The following is a 21,163-nucleotide window of genomic DNA, read 5'->3' as shown; positions in this document are numbered from 1 at the left end:
CTTGTCCATTGGACATTATACCTTTGTGAATGACAGGTGGAATCAGAATTGACTCATAAATGCTAGCACTAGATACTAGACTTGTCTACTCTCATATATAGGAGAAGTTACATTAGGTGGGGAAGAAGAATCAAGAAATAACATTAAAGGTATATCATTAAACTGTGATTTTGTGACTTCCACTTGTCAACCAGCATTTTAAAATATTCACTTCTGAAATAAATAGAATTTTAGAAACCTTTTAATAGAAATTGTGGACTTGCTGAAGGTTATCAAGTGATTCCCTGGTCTCTAATATTGGTACATAAAAGCTAGTACTTATTTCTGGGAAATAGTAATATGTGACATTATCTAGAACTTGAAAAGTACCATTATGTTGTGCTGCAATGCTAAGGTCACCATGAAATACAAACAGACGATGTTTAATACATTTAACACTTTATTTAATTAAATCAGCCATTGTACACATTGCAGCTATGTATTGTTAGTGTCAATTTTTTTTTTTGCCATTTTTTTTTAACTAAGACATGCCCTCGTAGATATATTAAATTAGTGTTATCACCATGGGAACAAGATGCTGAATCGTCAACTGAAATGTCACTCTCACAGTAGTTGTTTGATAACACGGCAAGAAAAGAAAATCTTAACCCATAAAGTGATTAACCATTTATGCTGTTACACAGACATCTGCACTGCAAATAGCACAACAGAATGTTTCCCTCCAGCATTGACCAAGGCTATTGTGGGCCATGAGAGAGGCATGATGGGAAGTATCCTTTGGCCCCGTCACTAGTATACAGGAATTTCCATGTAACTTATCAGAGCTCTTTTGGGTACAAAGCTGGGCCACTACTTTGTTGGAGAAGGTATCCGTTTAGCTCATCTTGCTTTCTGAAAAAGTAATATTTCTTAAAGAATAAAGTGATGCTACACAGTAGGTCTATCTTTAAACAAATCCAAGGATTTTTAAAAAAAGTGTGTACTTTTCCCATGTACAGAACTGACATTCATCGGACTGTGGGGGTCGTTCTGCTTACTTCCTAACAAAAGACCTAATTTCTTTTTTCTTTTTTGTTTTATTTATAAATTAGCAACATCTAGATGGTTACGTGAATAGTTTGTTCTGCTTTGATAACCAATCTATACTTACATTAAATAAGTGGGTTCAAAATGTATAGTGCTTATACATATTTATATATTTATATATATATTTCTTTGTATGTTAAAAGGCTACAGAGTTCAAATCAGAAGTAAAATAAAGTACAGAAGACAAAAAAATATTTCCTTTTTTTATAATCCCTTCTTTAAAAAAAAAAAGTGCATAAATGCTATCATAGATTGAAAAGGATTGGTTCGGAGACATAAAAACATTAAAAAAAAGAGCAAGACCAAAACCTGCATATGGGGGGGGGGGGTGAGATGCACAAATAGGAAGGGGTTTAACAGTGAAACCTGCTTAGTGCTAAAAAGGGGTTAACAAGCTCCACACGGGATTATAGGAATTCATTTCTTGTTTTAATGCCACATGCATGTGCCAGAGGAAATCCTGATAAAACACAGTGAGTTAAATCATTTCTCTTTTTATGGAAACTGGGGAAATGTCTTCTCCATTACAATATTTACAGTCCTTCTGCCACCAGACTTTCCCGCTAGTAGTAAGACAATGTGGTCTGCCAAAACATTGCTGCTACCAAATAACTGCTCTACTTACATCAGTCTGAATACCTGATGCCTAGAACCGAGACCACAGTGATCTGCTGATTAGATTCTAGACTGTGACTACCATAAGACTAGATCTTCAACTAGAGGTTGTGCAGGATCTTTTGACTGCCACTTGGATGCCTATCCATTCAAACTGGGGACCTTGGTACATTATCCATTCACCAAACAGCGGGCTGCAATCACTGAGCAGCATCAACTGCCTGTTTCAAAGAGCTTGGTAGTTGTACAGTAGTGCTTGTCATTTGTCAAATCTAGAATATTTAAATGTGTATATATGCCTTTACATAAGCAGCTAGCATATTGGTTATCTAATTAGATTCCTCTTAATAGTTTAACAAATATTTCGTTTATTTAGATGGTTTAGACTGTGAAGTCATTTCAGAGCACCTTCATGTGATACATGCACTTCTTAGATTGGTTTCTTCCCTTGCAAAATTGAGGTGACCAGGGCAAGACGTGATGTCTTCCAAAGAATTTCCCTCACTCACTTCATTGTGTTCTATGAAACAAAGCATAATTATGATTTGCAGTCCAGGAAAGCCAAGTTCCTCAGCTATGTATATGAACATGGCATGGTCCGTCCATCTTTAACGTTGCCTTTGCATTCACTATGAAGAGGCCTGTGGTATGACGTCTGCATGTTTGAGAAAAGGGACAAAAGGCCCCAAATAAAAATGTGAGTATAATGGATATACCATCCAAAAAATAAGGATGCTATCTTTGGTCACAAATAATTGTAGCATTTACAGACACGCAACAAAAATCCTTTCAGCTATATGTGCGGAACCAAAGTGTCAGTGTTGAATTGGGCTTCCAATACCCATGGCCCTTCAGTAGAGAAGAAAATGCAACTTGAGCATAGCTATGGATATGTATTAAAGTAGGTGTGACAGCCATTCATTCGGCCTCTTTCTTCCAGTCTTCCCCACAGAAGCGGTTGAGGAGTTGTTGTAGGTCATTCTGGAGGTCATCCTTGTGTTGCACTTCAGGAACATCCTCCAGCTGCTCAACAAAAACATGTTTCCCATGCTGGTCCTTCACCACAGTCCTCTTCTGAGTTCTGGCTTTATTCATCATTGTCCTGAAGGGAAAAACCAAAAGCAGTGATACAAAATGCCTACATAACATATCATTTTTGCCATCTACTTATAGTTGCATGACAGCACAGATGGTGTAATGCTGCTTTTCTATATCTCATGCTTGCAAGTATATATTTAATGCCTGGATTCCTCTTTTGGCCATTATTTACTCCTCTCACATTGAATATATTTATCTCCTGATGTCTCAGCCTGACACAAACAGTATTGTGCCTGCTTTGTATGTTTAATGCATAATTCTGCACTAACTATGGAATAATGGCCAGAGGGTTAATGACTATCCACCATCTGTCTCAACCAGGCTGGCAACTGTGCTTGAGGGCCATGTTCCAAAGACAAGATAACTGATAAATGTTCACTGCTCTTCAAACAACAATTACGTGAATTCTAACAATAGATAACTGTCAGATGTAATATGCTGCACGTGTGGAACAGATATACAGTGTACCAACCAGGTAACCCATCCCACAAAGAAAGAATATTTTTATAGTGAGATGTTTAAAATAATGGTCTCATTTTTATCATCAGTGGCATATAAGAAAACACACACCTTTATAAATAGAGTAATTAGTGCTTCAATATGCATCTGTGGTTGTGATGCACATCGTTAATTCACACAGAGCTTTATAAATACATCATTAGACCAACTATTTCATAATTCTTTCGGACGGTTATATGTTCAGATTCAAATGACTGTTGATAAAGAATAATTTTAGCAACCCTTGTGCAAGTGATGCGAGTAATTTTAGAACTCTAGATCTGACAACAGTCCCTAAATACTATACTGCAACAGCTCCCAGACAATGTGACTGCAATTGTTTTCTCTAAACATGTGGAGAAATGGTTTGAAGGTGAAAGAGAACTGGTCGCAATAAACTTTTGTATCTGTATTCTGTGGGAGCTGATAGGCAAGATCGTGCTGCTACTGTATATCGGGTTATAGGTGACATTTTGTTCAACCATTTTATCTCTTTGTGTTTATAAAGGTTAATGAAACCCAGGGATTCATGTCTAAGAATATTAGCACCGAAAACTTCTGTGGTCTGCATATAAGCATTTGGCTTCTTTGTTCTATGTGAAAGTCTTTGTGATACATCTATATAAAGCAGGTGCCTTAAGAGATAACATACAAATGCCCCAGAAGGGGTGACAAATTGCCCTCCATAGTGCTTATTCCCTCAGTACTTGCATCCAAGCCAAAGCTAAGAGGCACATTTATCAAGGGTCGAATTTCGAATTCATGTGAATTTTTTTAAACTGCCTTATATTCGAATGGATATGAAATTCGACTTGGCAATATTTAATAATACAATTGATTTTTTAAAACTCTGAACAATTTAAACGACTCAAAAACTGGAATCGAAACCGATTCAAATTCGATCAAACTCGATTCGAGTTTTTTCTCCGAAAAAAACTTGAATGTCAGGAAGCCTGCAAGCATCTCCAAATTCATCCCTGAACCTCTCCCATTGACTTAAACAGTTATTCGGCTGTTTTTAGGTGACGAAAAGTCGAATTCTTAAAGAGTATGATAAATCTCGAAAACAGAATTCGAATTTAAAAAAAAAACTCGAATCGAGTTTGGATAATTCCCTAGTCGACAGTTTTGATTCTTAATAGATCTGCCCCTAAGTGTCGCACCTTGTGCAGATTAAAAATCATGCCTCCTCTGAACCATCTGCTTTGGGCTGCTTGTCTGTACTTCTACAAGTATGGGACCTGTTATCCAGAATGCTCGGGACCTGGGGTCTTCCGGATAATGGATCTTTCTGTAATTTGGATCTTCATACCTTAAGTCTACTAGAAAATCCTTTAAACATTAAATAGACCCAATAGGCTGGATCTGCTTCCAAAAAGGATTAATTATATCTTAGTTTGGATCAAGTACAAGTTACTGTTTTATTACTACAGGGAAAAAGAAATTAATTTTTAAAAATTGGATTATTTGGATAAAATGGAGTCTATGGGAGACAGCCATTCCGTAATTTGGAGCTTTCTGGATAACGGGTTTCCAGATAACAGATCCTATTCACGTACTTGTGTGTCTGAATGATGAAAGTTAGTAGGTAGGACAGGGGACACCTAAATGCCTCACCCAGTCTGCCTCTCATAAATACACATAAGCAGCACTGTATTAATCTTATAGTGTACAGAATATTAACAATTTTAGCACCTTTAACAATAATATAATCATTTTAACAATGATAACACCTTTAATGATTTGGTTTCAGGCAGATTTGCTAAATGATCAAACAGCAAAAGAACCACAGGGCATCAAAGCATCTTTTGAAGCATTGACTAGTGGCAACAAATGACAAGTCCTGGGGGGCAATAGATTTTATTCTAGACTGTCCTATCCTTCCTCTAAGCGTGAAAACACAAGAATGGTATTGTAGTGGATCACTGTTTGTTTAGCTGCTGAATGAGCACGGCTTCCCTATTACCAGAAGACATAAAATCCAGCAATTAGCAGTGAATCGTTATATGAGGTCCGTGCTGACAAATCCAGATGCATGCACTCAATAAAGGCTTAAATGCTTACAGTCATGTTATCGATCATCAGTACTATCTGAACTGTGGGGTTTCACTTCCCTGCAATTTGACACTTTAGGACATAGAGTTGTCATAAGTTGAATCAATAGAATTCCTATCATCCTTTGCCCAGGATAATGCCACCAAAACATAGCGCACAATGATCAGATTGGCTAAACAGAAACACTGATCACTATAATAAATTGTGGCTTTCCTATAACTAATGAAGACACAGTGCTGATATCAGGTGCCCACAGAGCAAATAACACAGCCAGTAGAATACTCACTATGCAATGGACCTCATCCTACAGAATCCAATTAAAGAAAAACTATACCCCCCAAACAATGTAGGTCTCTATTAAAAGATACTGAGTAAAACAGCTCATGTGTAAAACCCTGCTTCATGTAAATGAACCATTATCATAATAATATACTTTTTTAGTAGTATGTGCCATTGGGTAATCATAAATAGAAAATTGCCATTTTAAAAAATAAGGGCCGCCCCCTGAGATCGTACGATTCACTGTGTACACATACAGACCACATGTAAGGTCACATGAGCCAATTAACAGAGAGAGTTCTGTGTTTTGCTTCCTCACTTCTTCCTGTTACAGTTAGTGTTGTAGTATTTCTGGTCAGGTGATCTCTGAGGCAGCACAGATAGAGTCACGAAATATTTATGTAAATATATATTCCAGTTTGGTAAGATTCTTTTATATGTCATTCAATTTGATATAAACTATCTGTTGCTTAAGTATTCATTTTGGGGGTATAGTTTTCCTTTAAAGGGTGCATTATATCGGTTCCATATATGTCTCAATGGTCAACTCCTCTGCTGGGAGTCCTTTCCAACTGAAGAAGATATTTTTGATCACAGAACTGTGTAAATGTATGAATGCGTACGTATTCTAGACCAGGAACCCAAAAATATATTACCCATACCTGTGAGACATATTCAAATTCAGAAAGTGTTGGGAAGTCCTGAAGTGAGAGAAAATGCTGAAGGTTGCTAGATAAGGCTGCTATTGGCTGTCGATTGCTGCTCTGCAGCAGTCTCTGTTTGGTAGTAAACATGTGTCTTTAAGCTAGGGCCAAACACTTTGGATTCTCCGAAGGTGGAGAAACCACTGCCCGGCTACTCCACATCTCTTTCTCTAGGCAAGGCAGGTTTTGGTGAATAATGTCACATTTCTTGCCAAAATCTGCCTGCACACAAGTGGAGACAATGCTTTCGGGTGCAGGCAGGAGCAGAGGAGTAGCATGAGAGCAAAGAAACGCAGGCCGAGATCTGCAATCATCTAGCCCTAACCTTATGCCTCCAAGACTTTCCTCCAAACCAGCAATTTACAAATGAAAACACAGAACTATCACATGATTAGCAACATCAAAGGAGGTGACAGAAGACAAGCCGCTGGTAGTTGATCACTGTTACATTACCAAGTGAAGACAATTATAACACTATAACTATATACAACAGTAGCTAGATATAAAATCCACTGCATAAATGCTGCTTTAATTAACATGATCAAGTATCACCCATGAAATAAAATTGCTTTCTATCTTCTTATCTACTTACAAAACGCACCGTCTATTTACATAGTCAGCCACCGAACCCCATTGTGATGCAGGCTTCAATGATTTTCCAGATGGCTCTTATCAAGAACACTTTGAAGATGAATTTTAAACAGTTTTTTTATGTGTCTGTTAAACCTTTCAAAACAAGCCAAATTACATTCATTTGATCCGTTTTCCACTTGAAATTTTTAAACAATGCTTTCAAGAACACAAGTCTATTGGAATAAGTATCTCCTACTAAACTATGTACATTGATTTTTGCTATAACTAAACTAGATATATTATAGACTTCTTCCAGCTCATTACAATAACAAATCTGCCAATTATGAACTGGAGTTTTTCAGTTGTGGTTCCTGTAACAGAACAGTGACCCAGTTCAGACTGAATTTTAAATAGTGACACTTTTAAACAAAACATCCACCAGAAATAGAAAAGCTAAATGTATCACAACTGCCCTATATCACATTATTTTTCATTAAAAAGGTGATATTTTTGTTGTTGTTGCTGCTGCTAAATGAATCAGTTTGATGCATACATACAAAAGTGGTCTAAGAATTCTATAAAGCTAAAAAGTCATCATAAAATATAAAGAATGGGTCACTGATGATGATTTGATCTGGGTCAAAAACATTTAGGGGCAGATTTTTAAACATTTTAACTGGAGAATCTTGATAAAAGAATACATTTCCCGACAGTGAGAAAAGTACTTTAAGGGCAGAGACACACGCTGCTATTTCGGGAGATTAGTCGCCCATCGACAAGCCGGTTCTTCTTCGGGCGACTAATCTCCCTGAACTGCCTTCCCACCGGCTAGAATGTAAATCGACGGTGGGATGGCACATCGTTTTGTCTTTCTGAAGTCTGAAGAAACGAAACGGGTCAAATTCGCCCATCCCTAGTGCTGTATTCATGGGTGAAATGGAGGTGGAACATAAAGACCTACTTATACCTATAGTCTACTTTATCACACTCTACACTACTATAGTAGCACAGGATGCTCTCTGAAAATACCAACAAAATGTCAAAACTCATGATTTTCAATTTTTCCTCTTGTAATTCATTTTCTCTATCTCCACACGCTGCATCACAGTTTCTATTGAACCAATGAATTATCTTCCTAAAAGAAGTGAATACTCTTGTCCTGAAAAGTATATGTGTCACCATGTACAGAGTAGCATGTTAATACGTGATAGCACAACAATACTGTCTAATTGGAAAGTACATTTTGTCTTTGGCTTGCATAGGCATCTCATTTGATCCAATTGTTGACCTTGACTGAAACAATCAGCTCTAGTTGGCATTACAAATTGGTGGCCAAATAGGGCAAAGATTCACTCATATTTGTGTATGCCCAGCTTTTCATTAAACCCTCTCTCCAATCTAAACAGTGCATTTTATTAAAATCACATGATTAAATAATGTGAACTTAAGGTTCTCAGTAAGTTTTCCCCTCCCACAGTTCACTTACTGCAAATTAGTCAGTGAAAATAATTGTACAACAAAGTACACTCAGAAGATTAGCAAAGTAGGAACTGAATTGAATCAAGTAGTCAATACAGCAATATTAAACTAGGGAAAAAAAATCAACAATAAAAAAATTAAGAAATAGGAAATTCTACAGCTTCAGTTAACATGTAGAATCAACATGTATCTTTACTTAGAGGTCTTAACTTGCCTTTAAAATACTGACTGGCCATCATAAAGATCCACTTTCCTTTATTTAACCTTGTCTACTTGATACAAAAATACCCTTTGTTTTTAAAAATCCTGTTTCATTCATGGATGTACAGTAGGCTTGTGTCTGGCAATCATACAGCACATTTCAATTATTCAAAACATCTCTGCAATTTTTTAGGGTTTAGTTTTCCTTTAAGGTTATTTAAAAGATAATTCGAAATGACCACCAATTGAAAACATATAAAAGGATTATTTACCTTTGAGTTAACTTTTAGTATGATGTAGAGAGTGATATTCTGACACAATTGCCAATTGGTTATCATTTTTTATTATTTGTGATTTTTGAGTTATTTAGATTATTATTCAGTAGCTCTCCAGTTTGCAATTTCAGCATTCTGGTTGCTAAGGTCCAAATTACTTAGCAACTATGCACTAATTTGAACAAAAGGCTGGAATATGAATAGGAGAGGACCTGTATAGAAAGATAAGTAATCAAAACTAGCAATAACAATAAATGTGTAGTTTTGCAGAACATTTGTAATTTAAAAGGGTCAGTGACACCCATTTGAATACTGGATAGAGTCAGAAGAAGAAAGCAAATAAAAAGAGCAAATTTGTGCTCCCTCAAAGGATTGTAGCTGGAGGTAGCTCTTCTTGGCATTACTGGTCTAAAGTGAAATGGCCACAGTACTGAAGGGTTTCAGGTTTATTATATGTCTCCCTGAACAGTTTCCACTGGAGGGGATCCTCACCACTAGCTGGTAGCTTTAAAGGGTTAACAGTAATCTACCATCTCCACAGTGGTCTATGGCCATCTTAAGACCAAGATAGGGTTACAAATTGATATTGAGTAATTGCCATTCGAAAATATCCTGAGACACACTGATGATTAAATCCTGCAATTAAAATATAAACCTTATATGTATGAGGAAGGTCAGTAAGAACACAACTTCAGATTAAGGTAAATGACTGTATTATAATGCCCAAGTGTCAGTAGCATTCACACACTCACACTCACAGCAGCTTAGTGAGTTATAAAACTAAATTTGATATTCTAATGAAAAAGTGAATGGCTACAGCTCTACAGATGGGAAGTTAGTTTCACACCAGTTATTTAAATGCTGTGTCATGCAGTCCCAAACCTTTTTATTACAGATCCATCCTCCTTAATAATCTCTTTTTCCTCTAAAATGGGCAGGTTACATTTAACATCTCCGCCCACATAGCTTAAGGCCTACAATAAAACATATTAACAGTACTTTAATAAAAACATATTAAAAAAATGACATTGTGGTACTAAACTCTATAGTTAGTATAGATATGGGTATATAGAATTTATGTGAATGTATGGAGGAGTGTGTGTATGGATGCTGGGTTTTCATTTGGAGGGGTTGAACTTGATGGACTTTGTCTTTTTTCAACCCAATTTAACTATGTAACTATGTATTGTATTAAATGAAAATGTCTGACCATTTGTCTGTAGCTATGAAAACTGAAGGAACAACTGTATCCATAGGGTTTTTTTTCCCAATAGGAAAAACAAGTTTTATGAATGTATCGTTGTGAATCCACAGTGAAAATGATTTCGTTATTTATTATTATAATACAGTTTTTGTATATTTTTAAGGTTAACTAGCTTTTCCAGATGTTTACAAAAAAACAGAAGCTGAATTGAGTAGCTATCCTAGGCAAATAAGCCCAAATTGTAGAGTAGCAGAGAAATGCTCCCTAAAGCTTTACATAGCACATCTTTGAAGCGCTGTACAATTCGTTTTTACTTGCAGCTGTACAATCGTTTCTTAGGCCCATATGTTTACAGAACGCAGATACCCTAGATGCTGTTACTGATTGTTAAACAGATTGTACTAAACAATTTGCATATGTTTTAGAGTGCTTGAGTCCCCTAAGCTTCCTTGGTTTACAATGTTTAATTTGGAGGTGCCACATAGTCCTCCTGTGAATAGGAATATAAACTGACATAATCTCTCTCTCTCTCTCTATATTTTTTTTTTCTCTGAAATAAGACACACTACACAGAGGATTAACTGTAATTACTGTATGGTGGGCAAGTTTGCATATGAATCATGTCTCTACCTTACTTCCCACACAATGAAAAATAAATAAAACTCGTAATACGTTGTTTTTTTCTGTATCACTGTGTTCTAGAAATGTACCTGTTCAAAGTCATCTTTGGCTGATGGCAAGTCAGATGCTAAACTAGGATCCCCAACACATTTTTCCATTCTTTCTCCATGAACCGTGGTAGTCTTTATTACTTTGCTGACCTTGCGCCCCTCTACTTGCTCAGTTTCAAAGTCTGATGTTAAAACTCTGGGTTCAGAGAATGCAATCTGGTGACAGAATTATATTAGAATTATACAGCTATGCTTTTATTTACACTTGCACTTGGGTAGCAATGGAAATTATAACAGCTGCACTAAAGAATGGAATTACAACTGGTTCATTCTGGGACAAAAACAGCTGATAACTACACATGTATTAAATCAATATTGCATTGTTTGCCATGGATCCTAATTTACCTGCAAATAGATTGTTTATGAGGAAAAAGAGTTCTGGTAGAAGGTGCCTGCAAGAGTCAGGGCTTCTCATCTGAATTGGTACGTACTGGATCAGTATTCTAAATACACCTGTGGTTACTTACATTGATATTCAAGATCACATACTTCCACCTTGTGTGGATATTTGGAAAATGGTGAGTTTGTGACTAAACGCTATGGGAACATTTACAAAAGTGTGGATTTTCTCTTCATCTAACTTCACCAAAGTTCACTATGATTTGCCAGGTGTATTTTATTTTTCACAACACATCTCATATTTACTAAAAATCGTAAGTTCACTTCTTCAAGAGAGATGTGCTGAATTTTCTCCTGGCATAAATTCTCTGTGAAAAATTGCCAGTAGAATTTTTCTCATACAATAGTACCGAGGAAAATACTCTAGAGAATTTAAGACCATGGAGAAAATTAGTATGGAAAGAGTGATGTTGATAATGTGATTTAAATGTGCCAGCTCTAGCTTTATAATGATATTTCGCCAGTCTAAACCTGGAGAAATTTCACTTTGTGGAAATACGTCCTTGTGCTCCGAGTGGATTTCCAAGGGAAAGTTGTGCTCACCACTAATTTTTAAAACCATTAGGCGGGGGTGCAATGAGGCTGTGACCATAAAATACATATAGTCAATACAAGAGTCCTCTGCACAAACCATTAGGCGGGGGTGCAATGAGGCTCTGACCATAAAATACATATAGAAAAATACAAGAGTCCTCTGCACTCAAGTTAGAGATTTATCATACCCCAAAGCTGCTAAAAATACAAATCTGAAAATACTCCATCTCAAACCTGTCCAGGCCATGTAGAAGTCAATGGCAGATGTCCCTGACATTGTGATCTGTGCTAGTTAATCGAAAAAAATCTGGGTTTTTGTTAAGTCAAGACACTTGATTTTGTCATGGTGTTGTGTCACTCCGATAAATGAGTTCAATTCGTGGAACAGAGTTTGGCCGACTTGTTGGGATAAATTTGAGTTTTAGTAAATCACTCCCTCACATGATTTTCAGGGTTTTGATTCGGTTTGGCCAGGCACTTGAAGTTCTCTGAATCCTGACCAAAAAAGTCTGAATTCAGCTGCATTCCTAACCGAATCCAGGATTCAGTGCATGCCTAATAAACTTAAAGGGATACTGTCATGGAAAACATGACATTTTTTTTCAAAATGAATCAGTTAATAGTGCTGCTCCAGCAGAATTCTGCACTGAAATCCATTTCTCAAAAGAGCAAACAGATTTTTTTATATTCAATTTTGAAATCTGACATGGGGCTAGTAGACATATTGTCAGTTTCCCAGCTGCCCCAGTCATGTGACTTGTGCCTGCACTTTAGGATGGAACTACTTTCTGGCAGGCTGTTCTTTTTTCTGGAGCAGCACTACTAACTGATGCATTTTGAGAAAAACATGTTTTCCCATGACAGTATCCCTTTAATGAACAGTAACCAGTGTCGGACAGTGTGGCCCACCACCCTCACCCACTTTGTTAACTCCTGGGTTTTCTCCCAGTGCCCCCTGGCCCAATCTGACCCTGATAGCAACACTCAACAGCTACAGCAACTGAATGTTACCAAAATACTGTGATTGTAACAAAGTAGATTATTTGAAAATTAAGTTGAAATATATATTCTGTATCTGTATTTGTTGCGATTGACAGATAATTCCTTGATAGGAGATATAGAATTGTACTGCACTAGTTGTTTTTTTATATCTGAATTGCACATAGTGTGCCTGCACTACTTAGACTGGAGACAACTTCTTTGTGCTATAGTATATGTCTTATATCCACACCTAAAAAACTGTAGCAAATGTAATTACCTCAGACTGCTCAGTGTCACTCTCTACTACTGTACGTTTCAGAACTTTAGAAAAACTGTCTCCTTCTTCTATTGTCACTGGATCCTGTTTCCCTCCTTGCACCACCACCTCCTCTTTTTCTGTGCCATCTGGTAAAACAAATCTTCTGATGATTTTCCGAGTGACCTATATAAGGAAAGAGCAAAGCATTTGAATGTCTCTGTATCACTGTGTTCTAGAAATTTACCTGTTCAAAGTCACCTGCCAAATAGTATCGCCAACACATTTTTCCATTCTTTCTCCATTTTTAAACTATTATTTCTTTTCTAGAGGGGGATTTCAGACACCTACTGCTCCCCCTCTGGGGCAGCTTTAATAAAATCACATTCATGAAAAAGTACGTAAAAAAGAATGAGTGGACACCTCAACAAAGTATTTTGGAAGACCAGAGAGGACACAATGCCATTATGAACTATAGGTTAACGCTTTAAAAAGCCAGGCAAAATAAAAATATATAGCTGTAAAAGGGCTACACATGTTGAAAATGTCCCACATAATTGACCTTTGCCCATGACATTCTGTATTTTGGCTATTAGGACTAAATCGATAGCAGAACTTTTCATCTGTCTGTGCCTCTGCGGTTTTAGATGCATTCTGTGCAAAACATATGAAACGTTACAACTAAATGATAGCACAACATCAACATGGAGTGCTTAGTGTTTGGCAGTAGCCATTGTGTAGTGTAGTTGTATGGTATACCTTTTTGACTACAATATGACCATGCTCATCAGTGTACTGCTCTTCAGTCACAGTCTCAGGGAGAATGTCAGGCATATTGTCCGCCTAATTAAAAAATATAAATACATAAAGACAGGGAATATACAAATGAAAAGAGTTTTTCCAAGTAAAGTAACACCAAAAGTCAAATACAATATATATCCATTAGTAAATATGATACTAAAATAAAAGAAAGAAAACTCCTACAACAGGCAACGTTTTGGAAAACAAAATCTGCTAATAAAGTGTTAAGTTCATGCAAACAGTCCACAGACAAAAGTCCAGTAGAAGACATTATACTGTTATGCTGGTCCTCTATCTAAACTTTTGAAGGTGAGTTGCTAAAGCCACTTTTGCTATTCACATTACTTCTGGATAGTCAGTAAAAAAACTACAGTAGAGTGGGCATGCACTAGTCAAGGAGACATGCAGATGGCCATGTTACTGGAGGTGGTTGTCTCACACGGCTCTTAGGAACGCCCTGCTGGTTTAGCCAGGAGATAGCAGCCACTGGTGCAGGGGCGTGCAGTAGTTGAACACTCTGTACCTGAATAATCACACGGCGGCGAACGACCCTGGTTGTTACCATCTCCTCCTCATCTGAGTTGGTCTCTAGCTCACCTAGTTCCTCTGCTAGCTCCTGGTGGAAGCATGGAAGTGTTGCTCTGTTTACTATCCTACTTTTACTGACGTATATGTTTATTGCTTTATTATTTATCAGAAAGTTCCAGGTGAATAAAAGACAATTGTGTCTACATGTTAACAATCGGTTTTGCCCAGATCTGGTTAACTTTGGTCCCAGAAATCACCATAGAGAATTTTTAGAGGCTGCTCTAGATACAGTCTGGCTTACATCACTGGTTTGATTTGGCTACTGATTATGTACAGTTATTTATATAAAACATTGATCCTGAGGACCAACTGTGCCCACCTTTGGTACCAAGAATATGTGTTTCTGTCTCTCACTTCAACTTTCTAAAAAAAAAAAAAAAGCTGCGGAAATGCATTTTTTTTTTGTATCTAAAAACTTCACTAACAAAATCCTTTTTAGATATTTTGAAACAAGGTTATAGTACTGTATGTCAATTAACTCCTCAGGGAGGTTAAAAGAACCAGTGTTCCCTGGTTGGTTAGGTGTCCCTACAAATAAAGAAAGTCGCTCTGTGATATGTATTATACATTTAATCATACGTCTTAGAAGTCCACCCTGAAAAGTGATGATACAATTCTCTCTATTAATGGCTTTGGTGGCATTACTTAAAGAATCTGAGATTATTTTAATAAAGTTTTATACAGATACTTTAATATAAAATGGAAGCATTGGAGTCCTGACATCAAACAAAGGGCAAATAAAGCCAATATAAAATAATGCTTAATTTAATTACTCTTCGAGTCTCATTGTACTGCCCTCCTGAGCAGATTAATGTTCCTTACAGGTTCCCTTTCCTTCTGTTCTTCCATAAAGCAGTGCATGCATTGTGCACAGCCATGGAATCGGAATGTACAGTGAATATACAGTGTAAGTGCTTTAAGTGCTTTAAGACAGAGACTGAGGACCATGGAGGAGCAAACCAAATCTTACATGGGGTTGCTCCCATCCCTTGACAAATTACAAAGCAGAAAGCTTACTATGCTTACAGAAAAGTTAACTCTGTGGTGAGATTAAACAGAATAAAAAACTAACCAAACAACCTAAGGGCATTGTTATGTCAGGAATGCAATGCTGCCACAAGTAAAGTAGTGTCAGAATATCCCTTACTTTGAGAGTAAATACAGACACAATGGGACAAATTGCCACAAGAGACATGATCCTAACACAAAAAGAAAACCATCTTATTTTTGTATAGCCTTTTGGCTAAAGTGGGCTGGAGAAATCCAAACCAACAACCATCTGTAGATAAGTTTGGAGTTAAGAAATATAATAAGGCATTTCTTCCTTATTGTAAACATACAGTGTCATACCCCCCCCCATTTATGTCTTTAATATTTCAAGGTACATTTAAAAAGGGGGCCCAAAATGTGTTAGCCTCTTGCACATGACCCTTCTTTACTACATTCCACTGGACCCCTGTACCTGGTATAGAAAACACAGCTGCCCAGCAAGGTTGGCAGCCACCATGATGGTATCGGGCTCCTTGTTTGTCATTGCTGAACAGAAACATGCCCAGAAAAAGCCAATTTAGTCTTGTCTAGTGTTGCATGTTGTTGGTATGCAGGGAGCTCAGCACTAAATGTGAAGCAGGCAAATACAGACGTAGGTAACCCCACAGTGCAGAGCTGCATTTGTAGACCATGTACAGGCAGACCAGTGCAATTCTTGTGTGCTTTGGAAGGCAGCAAGTAACTCCTTTTTAACACTTTAGTTGGGGGTTTAGTTCCCCTTTACTCTTTAACCTTTTTGGCATGGTGAAATGTACCCTAGTACATGTATAGTATAAATTCAAAATTGTGCCAGTATTGTGACCTCCATTCAGATCCTCACACTATAACTTGTTTTATCTGTGTCTTTACCTTTTCAAATGATTCCAAAGACCTATATTCAGTCCTTTTGGTTTTGTCTGGTTGCTCATCTGATGAATCAGCTATAAAGAGGTCACTTCCACTTGCATATTGGTCTTCCTGTTCTGATGATTCTGATGGTTCTTGCACAACAGGACTATCACTATGCTGATCAGATACCGGAGTGTAAAGATGAGGGTGGTCAAATGTCTCTGGTTCTGGTGTTTCTTGGGGAGACTGAGAAACTTGTGAGTGAGAGAGAAATTCTTGAGCTTCCACAGGCGACGATACAGTCTCTACAAGTGGGGATGCGTCACTGCAAAGATAAATCAAAATGGAGAAATTCATCATTACCAACTAAAGTAATTTATAATTTAACTAGGTACAACATAGTCCTGTAAGCCTCACGTTAAATTGCAGCATTTTAAAGGAAAACTTTATCCCCAAAATGAATACTTAAGCAACAGATAGTTTACATTATATTAAGTGTCATATTAAAGAATCTTACCAAACAAGTATATATTTTTAAATAAATATTGCCCTTTCACATATTTTACCTTGAGCCACCATTTTATGCTATTCTCTCTGCTGTCTCTGAGATCACCTGACCAGAAATACTGCAGCTCTAACTGTAACAGGAAGAAGTGTAGGAGTAAAACACAGAACCTTGTCTGTTCATTGGCTCATGTGACCTAATATGTATGGTTTGTTTATGTGAACCGTGAATCCAAGGAACCCAGGGGGCAGCTCTTTATTTTTTTTAAAATGGCAATTTTCTATTTTGGATTACCCAATGGCACAGACTACTAAAACGTATATTGTTATAAAAGTAGTTTATTTACATGAAGCAGGGTTTTACATATGAGATGTATGCAATATATTTTTACAGAGACCTATGTTGTGTATATATAGTTTTCCTTTAAATCTAGAAATCTTCTTGTAGTTGTTTTCTATATGCCCTGGTTTGCCTGACTTTGGAGTTTGTATTAATTTTTGTAACTGAAGATGTAAAAGTATTTTTGTCTCAAGGCTGTTACACCAGGAACCCATAGAAACTAGAGGTCTGTTTTCATACAGCTCACCAGTAATGCTACCTGCTTATTGGTAGCTATGGGTTAGTAGTGGTAAAAGACCATTTACTATGTTATATCCACCGTATATTTAAAAAAATAATAATAATAATTCTAGTTATATGCTATAAAAACAAAATTGCCCCTTTCGGCAGCCATCACTAAAGAGCTGATTTGTGAAAACTGTAATCATCATGTATTTCCAGCAGTTCCAATTTTATCAGATTTATTAAAACTTTCCTGACTGTGACTAAATGTTTCCAGACAGTTTGGAAAGCGTTTTATGAATTAACACATTTCAATTTAAAGCAGTGGTCTAGTTTGGAGGATTTTCCCTGAATTCTTTACTTGAAGGGAGTAATGGGATGTTAGTACATCCTAATACAGTTCAATGATTATTAAAGCAAAAGAAAAGAGCTTTCATGCCAGGCACACAATCTTACTAATATTCTTGTTGTTGTTCTGAAGATAATGCCCCTGATAATTCCTCTTGTTCCCTTGTGAACTCTGCTTCCACTTTCTCTTTCTGCAATAGACGGAGTATTTCAACAACAGACTTGTCATCCTCAGGCTTGGAGGAGCTTTCATGGAAGGATGAGTAACTGATTGAAATGTCCTCCTCAGACACCAAAGGTGGAGGTCCAGCTCTCTCGCTCTCTGGTGCTGTGCGATTATCAACAGTTATCTTTTTCTGGGGACTACCAAATTCATCCTGAATCGCAGAAAAACCTGATAAAAGATAGAAGTTAACAGTTGTAATGTATGTTTTTCCAACATCGTGTAATGCAATCTTATGAAAGTCAGCCCAACTAAATAAGCTCATGCCAACAAAGGTGGTATATTACCCTTTAAATAACAGCTGACCATTGGTTCTTAATCTCTCTCTCTCGCTCTCTCCCTCTCTAGCAACCCAAACTGCTCATCCCCTTAACATGGGATTGTGAACTGCCCCCTTTATGATACAGTTTGTTTTTCTTCTGTGGTGGTAAAAGATTTAATTATGGCTTAGTATCTGGCCATGGCCACACCTGTAGTTACATCACTGTTCGTGTGTGTGGTCAATCTATATAGGACCTTCAACATTTTTTAAACAAGGCTATGTCTGTCTGTCAATGTTTAGCCTGTACAGTTTAAGAGATACATACAAACTGAAAAGGCAGAACTACAAAGAACTGTTTCCATTACAAAGTTTGATATGTGAAAAATAGGCATTTTCATGTTGCCACTTTCTCGCCCTCAGAATAATAGGCTTGTCATCTGTATCTGAATCCCAATAAATATAATATAGCATTACTATTGCTACCCACCTTCACTACGGTCCATGGTGAGTGACTGTTCTATGTCTGCATATGTGCGGTTGGCGCGACCACCTGGAGGCTCCTGGATACTTGTCTCCATGAGATGAACAATATCCATTCGATTAATGTTAGTGAGGCACTGATTTAAACTGATATCTTTAATAGAATAAAAAAGTAAATTAAGACGCAGGTTTATATACAACTAGAATTTATGACACTGAAAATCTGCAAGCTTGGCATATCTGAAAAATGGTAACTGAAGACCTGTTAGCATGATATCTGAGGTAGGAACATTTTTACAGTTTTATGAGTATGTGCCAACATGGGGTTTATGTGTAAACATTTCTTCCAGACATGTTTACTTGCATTCTGTTCAACCACAAATTTTACTAACTCACCATTTTCCCTCTCTGATCACAATATGCTCACATTTCAACTCTCACTAACTCCCTCCTCACCCCCTGCTATTCCCCAAACACGTACTTACCGTGACTTGCAAGCTGTAGACGTGTCACATCTCTCTTCTTCCTTTGACTCTCTACACTCTAATATCTCAGCCATCTCTTGCCCTAATGTGGCTACCTCTGTCTACTATAGTACTCTCACCACTGCAATAAATGAGCTTGCGCCTCTTAAAACTAAAGGTGTTAGACCCAAACCACTTCAACCTTGGCATACTGCTCATACAAAAGCGCATTTCACGACATTCACGTGCACTTGAGCGTCGCTGGCGCGAATCCCGTTCAGAATCAGACTTTTGGAGCTACAAATCTGCCCTGCGCTCCTATAACTCCAGCCTCTTCCAAGCCAAACAAACATACATTACTTCACTCATTAACTCCCTTTCTAAAAAACCAGCACAACTTTTCTCCACCTTTAACAATCTCCTTACTCCTTCTCCACCCCCTCCATGTATATCTGTCTCTGCTCAAGATATTGCTGAGCACTTCAAAAACAAAATTGACACTATCAGAAGGGACATTACACTACTCAACCCCCTAGACTTCCACCACCCTCCCTCCACACTCCCCAGTCTCTCCTGTGCTCCTTCACCCCTGTCACTGATGAGGAAGTCTCAAAGCTTTTGGCCTCTTCTAACCTTACCACCTGCCTGATCCAATTCCCTCAAAACTTCTCCGCAATACCAATCCTTGTCTAATTGAAGCCTTAACTCACCTATTTAATCTTTCGCTCTCAACTGGACTGTTTCCTTCTCAACTAAAACATGCTCTTGTCACCCCCCATTCTGAAAAAACCCTCTCTTGATCCCTACAATCTTGACAACCTCCGACCTATCTCTCTGCTACCTTTCATCTCTAAGCTACTTGAGCACCTAGTCTACAACCGACTAACCTCATTCCTCTCTGACAATAACCTGCTGGACCCCCTACAATCTGGTTTTAAGCCACAACACTCCACGGAAACTGCCCTGACTCGACTAACTAATGACTTTTTAAATGCTACAGCCAACAATCATTTCTCACTACTAATACTGCTTGATCTCTCAGCCGCATTTGACACTGTAGATCACCCTCTCCTCCTCCAGTCCCTCCATTCGCTTGGTCTTCGTGACACAGCCCTGTCCTGGTTCTCTTCTTACATCACCAATCGTTCCTTCAGTGTCTCCTACAACGGAGTATCATCTTCTCCCCTACCTCTTTCTGTTGGAGTTCCTCAAGGCTCTGTCCTGGGACCATTATTACTATTCTCCCTCTATACTTCCTCCCTCGGCAAATTAATCAACTCGTATGGTTTCCACTACCACCTCTATGCTGACGATACTCAGATCTATCTCTCATCTCCTGATCTCAACCCAGAACTCTTAACTCGCTTCTCTCCTGCCTGTCAGCTATCTCTACCTGGATGTCGCAACACTACCTTAAATTAAACCTCTCTAAAACTGAAATGGTTCTCTTTCCTCCAACTAACACCAGTTACATCCCGGAAGTATCCATCATAGTTAACAATTCCACTATCACCCCCTCTCCCCAGGCCCGGTGCCTTGGGGTTATCCTAGATTCTGCCCTGTCATTCACTCCTCATATCCAGTCACTTATTAAATCATGTCACTTCCACCTAAGGAACATATCCAAAATACGATCATTTATCACCCAAAATGCTGCCAAAATTATTATTCACTATCTCATCATATCACGTCTAGACTACTGTAACTCTCTTTTAATTTGCGTTCCCCTCCAGAGACTGTCACCTCTCCAGTCCATAATGAACACTGCTGCGAGGCTCATACACCTCAGCAACCGCTCCTCCTCTGCCTCGCCATTCTGTCAATCCCTGCACTGGCTTCCGTTACCTTTCAGAATCAAATTCAAATTAATGACACTGACTTTCAAAGCACTTCATAACTCTGCCCCACCCTACATCTCTGAACTCATCTCTATACTCACCCAATCGCTTACTACGCTCCTCTACTGACCTGCTACTCAACTCTTCTCTCATTACCTCCTCACATGCTTGCATTCAAAACTTTGTAAGGGCTGCACCCCTCCTCTAGAACTCTCTCCCACGGTCTGTCCGACTTTCTCCCAACCTT

The 21,163-nt window shown here is 37.9% G+C and overlaps 1 protein-coding gene across 40 annotated transcripts in view; it reads right to left on the bottom strand.

The window, feature by feature from the left end:
• Positions 1-426: 426 nt before the first annotated feature.
• LOC108710308 (ankyrin-2) overlaps positions 427-21,163 on the bottom strand; it is a 292,137-nt gene continuing 271,400 nt past the window's right edge. For 34 of the 40 annotated variants that reach the window (XM_041590234.1, XM_041590225.1, XM_041590237.1 and 31 more), the window contains 9 exons: positions 18,622-18,768; positions 17,758-18,043; positions 16,257-16,560; positions 14,293-14,385; positions 13,728-13,811; positions 12,990-13,154; positions 10,778-10,954; positions 9,746-9,837; positions 427-2,803 (listed from right to left, as the gene is read on the bottom strand). In XM_041590234.1, coding sequence (XP_041446168.1) covers positions 2,620-2,803; positions 9,746-9,837; positions 10,778-10,954; positions 12,990-13,154; positions 13,728-13,811; positions 14,293-14,385; positions 16,257-16,560; positions 17,758-18,043; positions 18,622-18,768 — 1,532 coding nt within the window. In that variant the 3' untranslated portion in view covers positions 427-2,619. The remainder of the gene's footprint in view (positions 2,804-9,745; positions 9,838-10,777; positions 10,955-12,989; positions 13,155-13,727; positions 13,812-14,292; positions 14,386-16,256; positions 16,561-17,757; positions 18,044-18,621; positions 18,769-21,163) is intronic. The other 6 variants (XM_041590342.1, XM_041590242.1, XM_041590346.1 and 3 more) reach the window with 3 other exon arrangements.

Source organism: Xenopus laevis, chromosome 1L, assembly GCF_017654675.1.
Source record: "Xenopus laevis strain J_2021 chromosome 1L, Xenopus_laevis_v10.1, whole genome shotgun sequence".
In the NCBI taxonomy this organism is placed as follows: domain Eukaryota; kingdom Metazoa; phylum Chordata; class Amphibia; order Anura; family Pipidae; genus Xenopus; species Xenopus laevis.
This window is presented reverse-complemented; position numbering and strand designations above follow the sequence as displayed.